This window comes from Lepisosteus oculatus, chromosome 2, assembly GCF_040954835.1.
Source record: "Lepisosteus oculatus isolate fLepOcu1 chromosome 2, fLepOcu1.hap2, whole genome shotgun sequence".
In the NCBI taxonomy this organism is placed as follows: Eukaryota; Metazoa; Chordata; class Actinopteri; order Semionotiformes; family Lepisosteidae; genus Lepisosteus; species Lepisosteus oculatus.
In genome coordinates, this window is record NC_090697.1 from 61,857,896 (window position 1) to 61,877,800 (window position 19,905).

At 35.5% G+C, this 19,905-nt stretch overlaps 1 protein-coding gene across 2 annotated transcripts in view; it reads right to left on the reverse strand.

Annotated features, from left to right (window-relative positions):
• ush2a (Usher syndrome 2A (autosomal recessive, mild)) overlaps positions 1-14,751 on the reverse strand; it is a 409,409-nt gene extending 394,658 nt beyond the window's left edge. For both annotated transcript variants that reach the window (XM_015346259.2, XM_069180084.1), the window contains exons 1-2: positions 14,141-14,751; positions 11,309-11,474 (exon numbers count right to left, since the gene is read on the reverse strand). In XM_015346259.2, the coding sequence (XP_015201745.2) occupies positions 11,309-11,474; positions 14,141-14,616 (642 nt within the window). In that variant the 5' untranslated portion in view covers positions 14,617-14,751. The remainder of the gene's footprint in view (positions 1-11,308; positions 11,475-14,140) is intronic.
• Between the last annotated feature and the right edge of the window lie 5,154 nt (positions 14,752-19,905).

Below are 19,905 nucleotides of genomic sequence, written 5' to 3' on the forward strand. Positions count from 1 at the left end.
GTTGAAATTAGTACTTCTTCATTTAAAATGCTACTCTTCACCCACAACCCCAAGAACACATATATACACTATCAAAGTACAGTACTTTGTCATGGAAAAGTCTGTCTTAAGAAGTAACACAAAAGCAAATTGATACATCAGAACAGTGGAAGGTATTTAATACATGAATCTGAAGAGAACTATGCTTTGTGAGATACTGAAGAAGACCTGCAACTACATTGACAACAGGAAAATCCCAAGTAATAATACATCATAAGAGATGTGAGGAATGTAACTAATGTGTAACTGGTAAACCAAATGGTACAGTTTATGTTTATAAATTCAAAAAATTCTAAATTTAAAGAGAAAATATAATTATATTGTTAAGTATTAGATTATACTACTTTTACCAATATGTACTATACATAGCATTTAAGCATTCTGTTCACCACTTAGAGATCAGTTTTATATCAGTCCAGTTAAGCTATATTTGCTGAACTTCTTTATTTTAAGTGGGATGCACACCTCACTATTTTTGTGTAAGCAATGCCCAAATATAGAAATACAATTTTAAGCTAAGAGGTGAATGGTGAAACTAAAAGACCAGGTCAGTATATCAGACAGGAAAACATCAATTTTCTCTGAATAATATGAAACTGAATAAGCACGAGTGCCATGAAAGACAATCTTCTTACAAGCCAAAGATCCAGCAATTCAGGTCTACTCATTAAGGACAGAAACCTAACAGGTAATTTGAGCACTGAGGAGGCTGGAGGTAAATTAAGGAAAAATTGGTTGTAAATTGTTAGTCATTTTAGCATCATTTTTAGAGGAAACATTGTGGTACTGTATGTAGGGTCTTTTTGGTGCTGTAATCACAATTACCTCTCAAACAACTGTCTGAGTCCGATTACATTAAGGTTGGCCCACCTTTGAGGGGATGAGCAAAGGTAGCTTTTTCTTTTTAGACAATACTTCAGGTATCTTATATTTAGATTATATTGTTATTCTTATTTATATTGTAATTAGTGTAAATAAACAGATGTTTGTATCTTTCTGTTCATTACTTTGAAACTATGCCACATCAAGAACAAAGAAACCAAGCTTCTGTGACCTGGAGCAGTGACACACTATTTGCTGGCTATATAATGAATTTGGTCTGTCTAACCTGCACTTGTAATTCTGGGATACCTAGCTGTAAGCAACACTCTAGTCAAGTACCATTAGTCAACCTCATCTGAAAGACGTAATTTACTGTACAGTGAAATTCTTCATATAATGTTCTGGCTATTACCAGTTTCAGCTCACAACTGAATGTTGCCTCCATTGATTTCTGTAAAAAACAAACTGATTTCCTTTGACTTTAATTTGAAAACATTTTTACAAAATTTGCCAATCCTCATCATGTATTAATGTAAATTTAATTCCATATTGATGTGACATTGATGTGCCACACAATAAATGCTTCATCTAGATAAATTTAACAACAATAAAAAATAGTTTAGCATTATATTCTATTATACAGTACTTTGTAATGATCCATTTGCCATAATAAGACAGTAACTTTAGACATTTATTCAAAATTATTATAAAATCTATGATTTCTTTTCAGGCCAATTGCAGTCTCTACTTCTGCTGAGTAAGTATACCAATTGGCCCACTTCTCCTATGAACAGGGCAGCTCCTCACCGTTTGTTATCTTTGTGAAGAGCATGTCCGTGTAATCGGTACATAATTCTCCATAGGAGCCATAAAACAAATGGATTTGCAGATAAAATCATGTCAGAGGTTTTATTGGCAACTACCATCAGGATAATGAGAGTAAAATCTCATACCAAATCAGAAAAAAAACAAAGCAGTAACTATGGAATTAGGAGTTTCTAGAAGAAATGAGGATAATCAAATACAATTTGGTGAAAAAAAACAATGTTTGTACAATAAAAATACACATTTTAGCAGAGCTGTTAATTTCTTTAAAAGTAGTATTTGCAGAGAACAGTTTCTCAGCTGAGATTTAGAACTCTGAGTGGTTATCAAATTTTGAATTTATCCTGAATTTGCCCGTCCCTCACTTTATGAGAGAAACGAAGCAAATTAAGAACTAACTTGTCATTTAGACACTTAGTATAAAATTTCACAACATAGTAAAAAAAATAAAATATTTCTATTCTAGATGCATTCTGCGCTATACTATTACACTATTTACACTTATGGTAAGGCAAACAGTGAAGGTTTTGTCAAACAAGGTTGAGACCTGCTCTCACATTTCCCCCCTCCTGGAGTTTCTCAATGGGTAGCAATAAAGAAAGTCTAAAGTAATGTTTTAGTATCTACTTTCTTTTTGCATTGCTTAGCATGATACTACAGCGCTACAAAAGAATACAAATGTGATGACACATACCAGGAATTAATGTCTTTCATCTGGGACAGACACTTCAGTGATTGGTGGCACATTTCTAGTGTGAATTTCTGTCCCAGAAAGTAGTAACTGAGTGAGTCTATTGCCCACTTAATTGCTAGACATTTTTTTTTACACAGTTGAATACTTCTGTTCCCTTGGGAAAATTGTCCAGCTGATATAGAGAACTGGCCACAGATCGTTGGATTTACCCTGGATTAATACTATTCCAAGATGAACTCCAGAAGCATCTGTCTTCATCACAAAGGGCCTGTCAAAATCAGGACCCTGCAGTAGTGGTTCGCTGCACAGAGCTTCTCTGAGTTGTCGAAAAGCTTCTCCACATTTCATAGACTACCTAATCTTATTTGGGTATTATTTTTTGGTAAGCCCAGTTAATGGTGCTTCCTTCTTCTAATGTCTGGAATGAAATGTTTGTACCAGTCAATTAGAGCCAGGAAGAACTATACTTGTCTTTGGTCTGAGGTACCGGACAGATTTTAAATGCATCTACATTTTCGTCTAATGAAGCATTGTAATTCTGAGATGATATCCTAAAGAAGTGGTTTCCATTTTTGCCTAAGAACATGTTTTGGAATTTAATATTAGACTAGCTTGATGTAACATTTTCATGACTATTTTAATGTGTTCCATGGGTAATTTCCAAGTTTTATTGAAATTATGAATGTCTTCCAGAAAAAAAGCACAAAGCCTTTCCAAGCCACATGGTACCTGATCCATTATGCTTTGAAAAGTATCAAGGGCACCTTGCAGTACAAAAGGCATTTCAATGAACTCTTAATGCCCTGCTTGTATGCTGAAAGCTGTGATCTTCCTTGTTTCAAAAGACAATGAATTTACCTTTGACTTCTCCATTAGATCACTGATATTACAAGGCATTAGATATAGGTCACACTTAGAAGAGACATTTAATTTTCAGAAGTCCACACAGACCCTCTTGAGAACCTCAAGCTTTTTTGACTCAAGAACAATGGAGTTATTCCACATACTAGTGGACTCTTAAAAAAAAAACATGAATCCTCAATTTCCCAACATCAAACAAAATTAAAGTTGTAACAACAAGCAATTTAACAGGAAACCAGTGGAAAACTGATCCAGTCTCTCTGAGATGTGTGTGATATTTAATCTCCTGAGTGAAACCATTTTTTTCATGAAACACTTCAGGAGTAAAATACTTCAAAGGTTTTTTTTGTTTGTTACCATACATAAAATTAACCTGTTTATCATTGGGTTTGTCTGTCTTAGACCCACCACCTTTATTTAAACTCATGCTAACTAGCAACAGCACAGCAGCTTGATCACTGTGGGTTGAGTATAGGTCTTTGGTCCTCAATGAGCCACTAAGAAATGTCTCTACATGGGTTACAACTCAGGCCACAGAAGGATCATGCTTCTCGAATCCAAATGCACACTTTGGGACTTATTATCCAGAGGAACTACCACAAAATGATTAGTTCTTTTATCTTCCCCTTACTGTATAAAGTTGCTCCCAGTTCTTATATAGCCGATTCAATCATATACTGTATAAAATTTCTGTGGAATCTCCCTTTGGCTGCATAGCCAAAGGCTTGTCCAAGTCCATTGGGTCTACCACATCTATGGTCTATCTTCAAAGTCTGTCAAAATCAAATCCTTCTGACTGAGCAATTAGTTGGCTGAAATCAAAGGTCTTCTCCAGCACATCATTTTCCCAGCCATGTCCTGTGTAGACAGATTCATGTTTGTAACTGTTCACGTCAGCTAGCTCTCCGTGGACATCACAGATATAGTAGATGTAGTACTCTTCCTCTGTCTAGAAAATTCTACTTGTCTCTTCTAGAAGGTTATAAGTTCAACCTTCCACATCGGGGCTGAGCTGAGCTCCAGTTTTTTTTTACCCAGCTGCCTGTGCTTGTGGCTAGCTCTGTAGGTGGTTACATGTATGTTCTTGTTTCTGGATACTCTGAGGTTTGTGGACAACACCTTTGACACATTCCTACAGAGGTTTCAAAGGGTCGAGGGGACTTCCCAGTAGTTAATTGTCTATTAAATGAGCCACTTTCACTAAAGTACTCCCATTGCATCAGTCTTCCACAGCAGCTTATCCATGCATTCTAATATGGTGTATAGAATTCCATCTAGCGTCCCTCCCTTTTTTCTATAGGCATCCTCTTTTTATCGGCATTTTATACCTGAATATTCTGACTTCTGTCTAGTAGAAGCTGGATCACTCCTGGAAAGTAAGATGCTTACTTGATTACTTACATATTGTCCTACAGATTGTACTACCCTTTTAAAAATAATATTTTAAGGTATCAATTGTATGTAAGGTATCATGTATTTGTTCTGGGCAGAATTAAATTATATGCAAGTTATTTAAAAATTGTTGGTTTTAACAATCACAGACCCAAAATATTTTATGAAAAAATACTGTTTTGAAGTTGCAAAGCCTACCTACCAATAAATAAGGTAAGGTGTTAACTTACTGAGTTTAGTGTTGGCTTGTGTGAAGATGTCTCTCTTTCTCACTGACTAAAAGTCATCTCTGTGTTAATTTTTAAACTTGTGATATTGTTACAGACTTTAAATTAAATTAATTAAATTATGTTTTGTGCTTTTTTAATTCCAAAACAGTTTATGTATGGTAAAATGTGCATTCTAAATACTATAATACTGTAATTGCATTTAAATTGGAACTGGGGACAGCAGTTCATGGTGAAAAAATAGCATTCGATAAGTAGGTTTCATCTGCATGAAGTGTCAATCCAGAGAATTTATTTTGCTCTCTGACAGTATCAAATATCTTTGTATTTTTTACATGGGTTGTCTCAGACTCAGAACCTGACCCTACCAAAAATGTAAACTTTTATTTGTATTGCAGACGCAAAACATATACCTCTGTACCTGCTATACTTCTTATGAGAATAAATGACTCCACTCATCAGGCTACTATGCTCTTGAAACATTCTATTAGTTAGAATATATATTAATAAGCAAATTAGCTCAGAAGTTTTAAATTTCTGACACTACTCCTTCTACACATATTAAGTAATTGCATGCACCAATCTCTTTCACCGGTGAAACTTTCTCAAAGCCAGATGGAGGGCCACACAATGCTTTTATGATAGAAATTTGCACATTACTATCCTTGTACTGTCTAGCTTCTGTGATTCTTGAATAATTTTGCTTGGATTATGTCTCTCTCTATATATAATGTATATGTATTTTTTAACATAAACCTGATGTTACTGTTGTTTATATATATGATTATCTCTGATGATACATTTATAGTTTAACAGCATTTGAAGCACATTTTAGGGTTCACATTGGTAAGTGTTTTAAGGTACAATTTTGTGAATTACATACATGACTCATTGTTATACTGTAGGTACTGTTGTGCATTAAATTAATACACGTGACCAAACCTCAGAAACCAATGATTCTGGATAAGGGCTTACAACCAGGTGACACAAAGATTTTCTGTCTACAATATGCTTTACACTTTACACTTTCCCAAAGCAGCAGCAGCAATTTGTAGGTCTGAAAAAAACACACTCAAGTTCAGCTTCACTAGAATAATGCAGGTATGATTTAGGGTGTGTTCATCATATTTTTTCTGAGCCATTAGGTAACATATATTCAGCATTTTCTTTAACATTGTTATTCTATCCTTAAAGAAAAAAAACAGACAAGTCCTTAAATCAGAGTCTGCAGAGGATCTGAAGAAAAAAACACATTTGTGTTATAAATGAAATCGACAAGATTCCCTCCTGATAATATAAAGACTTATTAATGTGAGAGAGTCACATTAAATCAAAAGTATTTCAACCTTTACTTGAAAGAATGGTACGTTTTTAAACATTTATAAAGAAATTTTGCCTCGGCTAGCAAATGACTCATATCTGACATGTATTGATATGATAATGTTGATTTCAATAGGCACTCTAAGAGTGTCTCAGTCCCTTGAGGCTGATTCAATCATGGGTACCTCTCTGCATTTACATTTTGAACTTTCTCTCTGCAGCTCTTTTTTATGTGCTGGGATCTGCCAAAACTTGTCAACGGTACTGTGATATGACAGAGAGTAAAACAGAAGCATCTAAAAAATACAGAAACTTTAAAAGTAGCCGTGTTTCCTCTCATCTTCCAGGGTATTCATGACTTACTTGATCTCAATTATAATACATATCCTCCGAGAGTAAAATTACCAACATTGCCATACATTACAAACATTCTACAGCTGCTTCATTTCATTACTTATTGGCATCCCCATATTCAAGTAAGAAAGGGAAAGTGAAATATTTTCTCATCGGACTATAGGTCTTTTTTTCATGGATATTACTGTAATAACAATGGACAAGTAACTCCAGTTAGCTTTTCTTTTGAAACACATTTAAAAATGTAAACCATGTTCTCTTTTGTGTACAGTATATTCTTATTTTTTTGTCGGGGGTGTGTGAAATGACTAACAGGTAACATTTCTTGTCTGGGTGCTCAATCATTTCCCTCAGGCAGTCACTTTAAACAGCTGCACAAAAGATAGTTATCAACTACCACAGTTAGAGCAAAACTTGCTGAAAGAAGCAGGTGACGTTCTGTAGCAAATAACTAGCAACCGATGGAAATAACCAGTCAGGTTCTACTGGGTATGATATATTTAATTTTAGCCAGTTTCCTTGGCCTTTTGCATGACACATGAGGACACAAGCATGTAGTCTACATATCTATGTGTAGAACATAATGTACAACTGCCTTAAAAACATATTCATCCCCTTGAATGATTTCCTATTTTGTTAATGTATACACATCTTATTAAAGTGGATATTTTAAATTTGAATCAAAACTCGAACACTCAAATTGAATAATTCTGTCAGTGAATTAAGTTTAAGATCAGTAAAAATAGTACTGAATGATTAAAATGCTATTTTTTTGATAAATTAAACTATAACTAGGTTTAAATGGACACAAACGACAAGAGAGATATTCCCAAAATTGTGCAAGCAAATCTCTACTGGCTCAACTTGAGAAAAACACCTCGTATGACAAACTGTAAGACATGATCATTTAACCAATACAACTTTATGAACAACTGGTACCTGTCCACAAAAATATTTATTATTTAACTTTACAACATCCCTCCGTAAATGTTACATGAACTTACATTTCCAAATGTCCCCCACTCTGAAATTCAGTTGTCCAATCAGAGTGACACATTGGAGGTTCAGTGGTAGAATTCTCACCTGCCATGTGGCAGGCCTGGGTTCATTTCCTGGCCAATGTACAAATTGTGTTTTCTTTAACAAACTGCGCCTTGGGCATAATACTCTCTAATAATAAAATAAATATAATAAGTAATATGTATACTGCACTGACTTTTTATTAACTTTAAATATCACAGTATGTTAAACACTAAATTTATATTATAATTAATAATAATTCCTTATACTCTTCTGGACACTCCAGTCAAAGCACATTACAGGATACGGGGGACTCTCCTCCACCATCACCAGTGTGTAGCATCCACCTGAATGATGCAACGGCAGCCATAGTGTGCCAGTACGCTCATCACACATCAGCTATCAGTGATTTGTAATAGACAAAAAGTGTTTATGTTGTACAAGTGAAAAGGGGGACAACATCTTTCTCCACCACTTTGTTATTTCAGATGCAAATGAACCCTGGTGGAGGAGGGTAGGGCAGCATGATTAAAATGCAGATTAACATGCCTGTGTGAAACATTACATCATAAAGTAGTTTTTTTAACATATATTTGTTTGTTTTTTCCAGTTTATTCTGTAACTACCCTTTTTCTTTACCAGTAGTAACATACTCTACATATGTTAACAGTAACACCTGCAATTTGCTTACACTCAGTCTGTCCCACAGAATTGTGGTGAGAGTGGGGCTGGAGTAAGTTGCAGTTATTGAAACCAGGGGTTTGCGACAACAATGGCAACCATATGGTATTCACAAAGTTCACCATTTTGTAAAATGTTTCTATACCATCAATGAATTTATTTTGTTACCATGATTTAAGAACCAGTTTGAGAAATTAGGACTGTAGTTCCCCTTTAAGTGGATTTAAAGAAGCACATTAAATCGAGATACCATTTCACTAGCATCTTATGCACCACAAATTCCACCAATTGATCTTCTCTGGGCAGTGAAAGGCAAGCCGAATCATGCTGCAACACACCGCACCTTGCTTACAGCGGACATGAATTCTCGTTGGCTGCATTTGTAATTCAAAGTAAAAGAGCTCTGACCTACCCTGACTGGAGTCACTGATTTATTCTCTAAAAACTAAATGTTAAGTGTCTCCAAATTCCTTTTATTTTGAGCAATTGACCACTCAATATTACTTAGGGAAACACTCAAGTAATTGTTATACAAAAGATTTGAGTACCAGGAGATCAATGTTTCAGAAAAACAGAAGTACAGCTTCCAGAAGTGATCAACACATGAGAGAAACTCAAATAGCATCTGTGTGTGATAATTTCACTACTTATCTCTTTTTATGTGAGATGTGAAAATATTTCAGCCACAATTCAGAAAGTTCTTCTAAAACACTACACTTAAGAATCCACCTACTACTAAGTTTAGACAATCATGTTTCAGGTTTCTGTGTATCATCATGTATTCATCTGATTTTCACCAATAACATCGGGTCAACTCAGTAGCAAGTGAATGTTTAGCACCTTTTTCACCACAATCTTTTTCACCTCAACTGAGAACTGTTTGGGTTTACAGGTTGACAAGTTATTTTTATTTTGGGGAGATAAGAAATAAGACATGTACTGTTTTGTAAATGGAGTCGTGCTTATTTAAATGTTTTTAGTAGTGCTCTATACAAGCCTGGCAAGATTTCTATTGTTCTTCTATAGTCACAAAATGGTTAACATTAGGTCCTCATCTGTAATTGCAACAAATATGAACAATACAGTATAATGCAGTACAAACTAAGTGAAATATATTATTTATTTATGGTGATGATGATGATGATTTACTTTTCTTTGTTCCTGGCATAGCTTCATTAAAGAAAATAAGTAAAGAAAATAAGGGTTAAAGAGTAAAGAGACAAGCAACAATTCAGAAAATACACAAATGTACAAAAACTGTTGTTATACTGTACTGGTATCACCACTTGCACATTCAAAACAAACTAGTTGGTCATATTTATGTCAGGATTTAGGCCTAGAGGTCTGCAGGGGCATGAAATTGAAGCCAGAACCCAGTCCATACCCGAGAACTTCAGACCCAACCCGACAGCCCGAATGGTACTGCCAAATTTGAAGCCCGAACCCGAAATCGGTCACTCTTTTCCTCTCAGAGTAAGTAGACACACATGCACACACGGAGACAGATTCTCACAGATGTGGTTTTGCAATGCTTTGCTCGGCTGCTATGCGCTTGAGATGATAGACGGAAAATGCCATGTACTGAGGAAAAACTGGTATTTTATACATTTGTAATACTTTTGAAAGTGGGGAGCTGCTGCTAACCGTTATAGGCCTACTAAAAAAGCTAGTGCTATAAGTAAAGTAAATATGTGCACAGGCAGTACTGGTTTTAGCTGCGTCATAACATCATGCAAGCCAACACAGCAGAACACAAATAAGTTACACACATACTGTAGGTGAAAGAGAACGAGCGATTTGTATTTTTCTAATACAATTACATTTAAAACATTAAATAATAATAATTCATTTTCAGTTATTAGAAAAGAAACCCGAATCCGGCCCAAGCCTGAAGTTGTACAATACATGAAAAACTGACCCAAACCCAGCCCAAAACCCGATCCTTTGTCGGACTCCGTCGGGCTCAGGTCGGGTAGCAGAACTCTATTTCTGCTTCTCTGTTTACTATACAGTACACTATACAAAATTATTCTTGTTTCACAGACTATTCCGAAGTAGACGAAAATATAGAAAAAAACATAAAAGTAGAATTAATGTAAATAGAAACAGTTAAGGTACAGTATATGTGATGTTAGGTATCTTAGAGTGTGTTCTTTACATGGTACCCAACAATACAACAGAGATTGTGCAACTATAGTTGCAAGTATCGGTCTAAAGATCTTCTGGAAAGTAAGATACACATTAGTGCCTGAAATCTATACACATTAGTGCCCGAAATCTCAGTGGACAAGAACAAAATAAGAAAAGAAAGACCTACAAAATGAGAAGAGGTCATTTGACTCCTTTTACTCACAGGACAGTTTAGTAGTTAAGTGAACCCAAAATGATATACAGTACAACCACTTCTTGAAGGAGCTCAGACCTCAAACCAGACTTCCAGACATGCACAGCTTTTCATGTAAATATATTTGTTGTTGCCCATTCTGAAATAATTATTTTTTCTGAAGTAGTCCTCATGATTTGATACTGTCTATAGGCATTAGGATTTTATATACATGGATTCAATCTCCTCTTGATTTACTCTGAATTTGATATTTAGACTACAGAGGTTTTATTCTATGTACTGTATATAACAATCCTCTAAGACCAGGTCTAATTGTTGCTCTTCTTTCAGCTTTTTTCAAGGGTATTACATCCATGTTGTAGTATGGTGACAAAACATTAAGACTGAAGCATTCCGTTTGCTTTTGTATTGGTTTCCTGCACTATCTTGGTGTTTTGTATCTTTCTGTAATGTGTCATATGCTCTAATGTTATCCAATTTACTTGTTGCTTATTCAAGGAATTCTAACAAGTTCGTTCTAAATCCCTGTTATCTGTCTCTAAAATTGCCTCTGTACAGAAGTATTTTTTACCTTTCTTTTAACTATAATTTTTATAATTACACCAATATTATGCCATCATGTTGCTGATTCTAATTTCTTCTCAACACATATTTCCAGGAACTATTATAATAAATAATAAGAAATGTTTAAAACTGAAGCTCCACACAGTGTTGCGAGAGTACAAGTACCTGTACAGCCAAATGGATCCACTGACCAGGAGATGTACGTCCCAGCGTCTTTACTCTCACTGAATACTCCTTGTCATTTGGTACACCATAGTGCAACTGGGTTTCTTCTTCTGAGATAGTCAGCATAAACACTAACATGCTGCTTACACTTTTTTCAATTATAGTCCTAGGAAGAAAAAATAGAATAATGCATATTAGGCCCACACAGTTACATGAAAATGATAAAAAGAGCAGTTCTACCACCACATTCATTCCAATGAGTACAGGTGGCTCAAAGCATTCATTTCACATTTACAGTGCCTTACAAATGTGTTCAGGCCTTTCAGTTTTTACAGCACATTTCGTGTCTTTACAATTGCAGTGATATTACTTTGAAGTAGCAATTAATATTTGTAATATACTGTACACTACCTAATGTACTTCATACATTTAAAGGTACTGTATACTCCAAACTGAGTAGTAAGGATAAGAGGAAACCAGTTATGGAATCCACTACAAGGCTAACGTTAACTTTAAAATAAGTTACAAATTTCAGTGGCTGAGATGAAAGAAAATGTGCAGTGGTCAACAATATCCCTGTCACTCCACAAAAGGAGTTTGTAAGGAACCAATAAGAATGACTTCCCAAATGCCATATGGGGTTAACAATAAAGCACCTGGGTGACACTGTACAGCAAACATGTGGCAAAAGGTTTTGTTGTCAGACAAGACAAAATTTGAACTTTTTGGTCTAAATCCAAAGCATTACATCTGATGCAAACCCAATATAGTGCATCGCTTACACAACACAATCCCTACTGTGAAGTATAATGATGGCAGCATTATGTTATAGCTGTGTTTCTCATCATCTGTAGCTGGGAAGCCTGTCAAGACTGATGGAAACACAGATGGAGCAAAGTGCTGGCAAATCTTTGAGGAAAACCTGCTCAAAACCTAAAACTGGGACAAAAATTCACCTTAAGCGGTAGTGGCTTAAAAGAAAGAAAATGTCCTTGAGTGACCCAGTCAAAGTTCTGACTTGAATCCTTTAGAGAATCTGTGAAAAGACTTGAAAACTGCTGTCCATAGCAATCTCCAAACAACTTCAGAGAGCTTGAGTAAATCTGGCAAGAAGAATGTTCAAATATTGCACCAGGTTGGTGAGAAAAGGCGGTACAGACTTAATCAAAAAGACTTGTGGCTGTAATTACTTCCAAAGGTGCTTCCACTAAATACTAGAGGTCTGAATATTTATGCAATCAACTTATTTAACTTTCTTTTTAGTTTTTGATGACATTTACTGTATCTTATCTTACTTTTAGAATTCTTTAGTTTGAGCATTCAGGTTTTGAAGAAAATATTAAGATTATTAGTGCATATGCATTCTTTTGTACTTTCACAAAATGGCACACGAAAGTGTCACTTGATGCAGTCCTGTTGCTGCATCTCTCTAGACCAATTAAGCCCAAGAAGCTTGCCTCAGAACTAAAAGTAAAAATTATTTTTGATACTCTGTGAAATAATTTAAATTCCATGATTGCTTGGCTTATATATATCCAGACTGTTGTCTTACCCTTGTTACAACCCCAAGTGTCTAGGGGTAAAGGGGTGTAACATTTAGGATATTGTTTGGATGCAGATGGGTTCTGGTGAGGGACTAGGAAGCATGATAACAAGGGTGGGTGCAAAAGTGATGATTTGAAGTTGAATAAGTGACTGGTATGAAATAAGAAAATAACACACAGGGTAAGGGAACTAAAGTGGTGCCAAAGAAAAGAAAATAACAAACAAAATTGAGCTGGATAGGAAAGTGAGGGAAAGCTAATCTGACTACAAAAAAAACCCAGAAACACACGGTCTTCGGCATCTTCAACACCCTAGCTAACCTCCACTGACTACCCAAAACGATACAAGACAAACTGCACTCACCTGTACTAAACTAGTCTTACTAATACAAAATCATCTAAGTGTGTAGAATGTACCCAACAACCTAAACAAACCTTATACACAACAGTTCACACAAAAACACATTTCAGTTATGGTGTGTAGAATATGGTTCTCTGCAAACCTGAACCAATATTTTGGGGAAAATGCTATTATAATGACTACTTCTCATACTGTATAAACCACTCTTTTAAAATCTGTTGTTTAGTTATTTATATTTATATTTAACTTCTTGTCTTTCAATATTCAAGGCACTTGTTGTAAGTTTTCTCTTTTATGATTAAAAAGGTGATCATCATTCAAACAATATACTTAATGTCTTCCCTTGTCTTAAATAACAACTGCTCTTAATTTTCTGCTAATTTCCAATAAATTATTACACTACAAAATCCCTAAAAACCTGCTGTTTCTTTTTAAATACTGTATATTTACTACACATTTGTACAATTTGTAAGGAAAGGATATGGTCAATAGACAGTGTTATGTGCACATTGTACATTGTGTGCTTGTACTCAGGTATTTACCAAATACAAATAGATATTACACATACTGTAGATATTGGGAAAACCTAAATCTGTTGATGAGAACAGACACTGTATGCTCACTTCACTGTGAGCATTATAGCAAGTATGATGAAAAAATCTATACAGTATGTTAAATAAAGCAGCACAAGAGAAACTTTAGGTTGAGGTTAAAGACGTTCTTCCCACTGTTATGTAAAAAAACATAATGGTACCTGTTGTTTCCATGTAAATAGAAGGAACAGAATGCAAATATTACTCCAGTGGAAAAAAAAAACTAGAAATGATATTGTCTTTGCTTGTAAAATGCTCAAAAGCACCTAAAGAATTCAGGTGATCTATGATTTGTAAGGGCATTCTGTCATCAGACACCTGTTGTGCTACTTACATTACAGTGCCTTGCTCGGGTTTCAACCACACTGCTAAGGTAAATAGACCAGTAGATCGAAGGTCTTGCAGAGGAGGGGAAGTAAAACAATCTCTTTGGTTCCGAAAAAGAAAGCTTGTTGAGTCACTCTGTGACCCTGGGCGTAAAATGTTTTTGTCTTCTGTCACACATATCCCAAGTCCTGCAGAAAAAAGGTTTACATAGGAGGGAGTAGATGATCTATAGGCACATTCTTGAATGCAAAATTGCTGGGTGCAAGTAAGCAGGCTGTCCTTTGTCACAGCTTTTTGACAGAAGGCATTCCTTTCTGGTATGCCACATGTTGATTGTGATGGCACAATGGTGACATTTTTAAAAGCCCCTATATTTTCAAGCCTGGGGAAATGGCCCTGGCAGTTGACAGGATAGGAAGAGATGAAAATGGTAATGGTATAAAGTAATAGCAGAGCACCTTTCCCCAGAAGGATCCAAATCATTCTTGATAGAAAATGTCCCTTTTAATATACTGTAGCAATATTTACTAAATACTGATGACAATGCTGGAGGTGATGTTTTTACAGTCCTGTTCATTGAATAAAGCTGAAGAGAGCTGAGCTTCTTGCTGGGTTCAATTCTGGACAGGTCTGTAAAAAAAAAAGAAAGAAAATTGAGTATTCCTCTTCCGTACATGAAAACAAACTTTTTATAATGATATTATATTATAACCTTTTGCCTTATGAGTATTTTTCTTCAGAAAGAAAACTGGTATCATTGTGTCAGTGTACCCCTGTCTAAACAGTTCAAATTAGTAAATGTCACCATAGCATACTGTGAAATAGAAGAAAACACAAGCCATTAGCATAAATATGATGAAGTTTATATACACTTAGTAGACATAAAGAGTTTTACAACACTGCCCGCTTCACTTTGTTGAACAGTTAAAATTTACTCTTCTCCTATAAATCTACTGTAAACGCAAATCACATTAACATTTGTACACAATTTGCAGTATAAACAGGGCAGTTATGAAAGTGTTTTTCAATTATGTGCTTAGAATTATGTATTTATGCTAGAAATATTATAGCAATTCTGAAACAAAATAGTACTTAACCTTCAGTTAGTTTTGTTTAAAATATTAGGAAATGTAATCGTAGCAATTGTTAAGTGTTAATCAGTAGAAGCCATACAATATGATGGGCTTTTTTATCAGGAGCATGAACTGTATCTGGAAACAGTAAATCGCTGAACATCTACACGTTATTCAACGAAGCATTCAAGGACTTCAAGCACAGTACAAACATTCAACACGTTGTACTGCACAGCACTTGAGAGAAGTGCGTAATCAAAGATTGATTGTACGACTTTAAAATATTACATTAACGAAATACAGAATGTACGGAGGTCTCCAGGTTCAAGTAAAAAGGTCTTAAAGACATTCTAGTAGCTTTTTATTACAAAAACAGTATTGAAGTTTAATTTTAAACTAAACGCGCGCAAACTTATTTAATTTATTACGAATAAAAACGTTTTCTCCTTACCTACTGATGTGTCTTCGTGGCGCTTCTAAAAACTATTTCGTTGCAAAGCTGATTATAGCGCATTGCCATCTGGACTCCGGCCTTTGCTGCAAAGAAAATAAACGCAACTTACTGTACAGACCTTACAGACATCCTATAATATCTGCATGTTTTCAAAAGCTGTCTTTTTGGTATTCTCCATTTTCTGCATATAAGATAATAATAAAACGTAAATTTGTAGAATATATTGCTGCCTTTTTGGTTATTATAATTCCCCGTCTAGCGGAGATGAATGATATTGTATTACTATGTCTCGGTTTGATAAGTACCTCTTGGTTCAGGAACGCCAGCAGCCGTCGCTAAGCAACGCTGGCCGGGGCTGAGTCGTACATTAAGGTGCCTGCTAGAGAAAAATGCACTAATAAATGAATGACCACGAACGACATACAGTAGACGGGATCTGTGAATTTACTGTAGTGCATTGTCCAGCCTTTTCTGTGTCTGAAATACCAGCGTATGTACCATTTTGAGTATGGAAAAAACTCGAACAATTAGACCATTTTTTCACTCTCCCATGTTAACACTTTTGCTAAGTAATGAAAGTGAAATAAACTACATTTTTTACTACTTTTTAGTTTTTTACTACTAAAACATTAAAATAACAGATTTCCTGCCAACGGTATAAAATATGCGCTTAGTATGCTTTTAATATACAGTATATGAGTTAAATATTACAATATTTAGTCAATATTACAAGTATCATATTTTAATTTGCAGGGTGATAAGTATAAGCATGGAGGAGAGACAGGTCTATAGATAAAAAAGTAAGCTATTCAATTCAAGAATACCAAAAAACTGTTTTTGCATGGCCCAAAAGAATGATTTGTTGCTTTAAAATCACTTTTAGATACATTCAGTGGAGGGAGGCTATAGTTTGAAGGGTTTCAAATAAGGAGTACTATTGATAATTCTTTGTTAATCAAATTACAGTATCTGGTAACAGGACAGTGTTTATGTAATTCTATAAAAGAAGGGAGAAGTTGTGGGGCTACAGTATATGGCACAGTAAATGCATTTTGATAAAAAGAGAAATTTGGGAGATTAATTTCATTACAGCAGCCTTTTCAGACTTTTTCAGCCAAGAACCCCCTTCAAAACCTGACTTAATATGCACACTCCTGTCACTTCCATGGAACATGGAACCATTCACTACTACTACTAATAATAATAATATCATACCTGCTAATGAATGTGGGTAGACCTGCATTTTGGAATTAAGGTTAGCAAAATTAGGTTTAATAGAAGACAGTTTCACTCTTACATTGTTCTCAGCATCCAGCCTTTGGCCATACTTTGTCTTAACTGCTGTGAGTGCAAAGAAACCATCAACACAAAAGTATGTTGTGGCAAAAGGCATTAATGCCCTCAAGGCTTGCATCGATAGGTCTGGGTATTCTTCCAACACGTGCCCAGAAATCCCCAATGGTTTCCATTTGAACTGTTACTGCAATCCTCCATCAGACATCAACTCCAGCAGTTTCTTTTGTTTGTGAAATGACAGGTTTGGAAACAGGGGTTTAACTTCAAATGGACTTCATATCCTGCTGCTGACTGAGGTGATGGAGGTCTTCAAATATGAGGCCTTTCACATGCTAACTTTTGTTTGTTTCAGTGAATTTTGACAGTATTGGAAAGCACTGAAGACACTTTTGTTGGACACAGCTAGCCCAGAATTTCAGTTTTATGATTATTTATTTGACTTTGTCTTGCAAATTGATGATGAAACTTTGAAGACTTTTCAGTTTGTGCAAAGCAGAAAAAATGTCTGCGAAGTATGCTAGTTTCTGTAGCCAGGCTTCTTCATGCAAGCAAAATGACAACTTAAATAGGTTGTCCACAAAAAAAATTCATGTCTCAGTTCAAAAAACCTTGTGAAAACTCTTGTATTATCTGTCCATGTCATTGCACAGTGGTGCGAAAATCCTAAAATTCAGTGGGTGAGCTCTCATGAAGTTAACTATTTTAATGGAATCATTCAGTCCTGACAAGAGTTCTCCTGGAATATTTTTAGAGGCAAAGGCTTCTCAACGAACGCTACAGTGTACTCTGAAAGTCAATGAAGCAAACTTCTTGATGTGAGCTACAACTTTCTGTTTCCCAACAGCTCAATTTTCCACACGGTGAGCCTAGTCAATTCTGTTGTTTTTTGTGAAAATGTCAAGGGCTGAGAAATAATATGTTGCATTGATGGGCCAGTGACACCCTAGTGTTGATGCAGATTTGTGCCTTATTACCTGCTTTACTACCTTGATCAAAGGCCCTCTTAGTCCAGACAACAGTGAATTACCACACCATTCAGTGTGCAGCTGAACAAAGTATTACTTTGGCAATCTGTATACAGCAAACTCCTGAACGATTCCTTGGCAGTTAGCTCTGCCCATAACCAAAATGTCACAGGGACACCTCCATCTCCTGGGGGATGAGTTAAGAGCCTTTGCTAAAAAAACTAAAAAGCTCTAGTGAGCAGAGAACTTTTGGGAGATGGAAGGATTGCTTCAGATTGCTTGGAGACTGCAGCAGTTGGACCCAGGAGGACTATCTTAGGACACCAAAGACTGGGAGCAGTGGAGGAAGACCCCAGAGAAAGCTAGTTGTCTTTCTCCCACCTTTACCCAAAAATGGACTTGGAGACAGATATGGTTGGGAGGACCACCAGTGACATATTTTCATACTGCCGTAACTGAGGAGGATGCTAGAAACATCACAATTACACTGTGGCATAAATGGGGGACAACGAGTTACTGACCGGAGGTGATTCTGGGGAATAATGCTGCTGAACTTTTCCTCTATGACATTTGGGTTTGATAACTGGGGTCCAATGGGGTACGTATGCTGGTCTGGAATGTATGTCCTTTGGAGTAATTTTTTTTTATAATGTTCCCTGGGTGTCAGGTAGACAGTGTTAAATTTTGTAATTACTAGAAACTAAAAGGTTGCATAGTTGCTGGTCTGTGCATACACTGGTGATTCTGGAAGAGAAGTAGAATCTGTGGCAGGGCAAGAAGGGTTCTAGCCCCCTTTATATTTGCTACAGTATGTTGCATAGTCATCTACAAAAGAAAGTAATTCCTGAATTTAGGGGCCTCTATCCATGACACAATCATTAAACAATTGGTCCAAAATATACATTTTAATGCCCTAACAAGTGAGATTTTGAGGTGCAAACATGTCACAATTAAAAAAGTAAAAATTGAGGTATGCTATTTATATACCCAAGCTAGGCTTATTAGAATGGGAGCATAACATAACAGGAACTTAACAGAATTGAACTCGTAAACTACAGACCAGTCAGTCTTACACTGGTTACAAGAAAAGGTTTGAAAATGGATTTAGAGAACAAAGGTCCTGTTCAATTAACTAACTAAAATGATTTGAATAATTATACACGAATACCAGTTAATACTAAAATAGATATATTTTGTCTTTGAACCATCAATATCAAAGGAAATGTTTGAAAATGGATGATAGGACTGCTTCATTAACATTTTAAGGAATACAACTTCTAATATGATACATTTGAAAAGTGATATGCTGCATGGATTCATTTTAGTCAGGTTGCTCTTCCGTATCTGTACCTATAGTACATGTATGTTTTATCTTCTGGAACAGAGGCTAGGTAATTTTGTAGATGATGCAAAATATGGGAGTGTAAACATAGAAACAGTGACAAGAGAATAGCGAACAGACTTAGACATGGCAAATTAAGTTTAACATTGACAAGTGCAAACTAATCTACACTTTTAGTAGAAACATAAACTATACAGTACATACTTCATGAGTGATTCACAGCTACATACAATGGCTGAAGAGAACTACACAAAAAAGCAAAAAAGAAATGTGGGTGTTTATAAGTAATAAAAAGCAGACAGAATTATTCTTTACATAAAAAATGTGTGGAATTTATATTAAGCTTAATACTCAGTTCAGTTCTGGTCACCATACTACAAAAAGGAAATCACAGTAATAAAATGAGTTCTAAGAAAAGTAACAAGAATGATTCCTGAAATCAAGGAATTGCCATATCCAGACATGTTAAGAGAGCTAAATCTCTTCAGTCTAGAACACAGGAGATTTGGTAAAATAATACTGTATGTGATACTATTGGATGAGATACTTTTTGAAGCAGATACTATCAACTGTTAACCCAGGCTGGCTGACTAAAGCTGCCTGGCCTTGGTCTAGAATATACTATACTAGTATATACTGTAA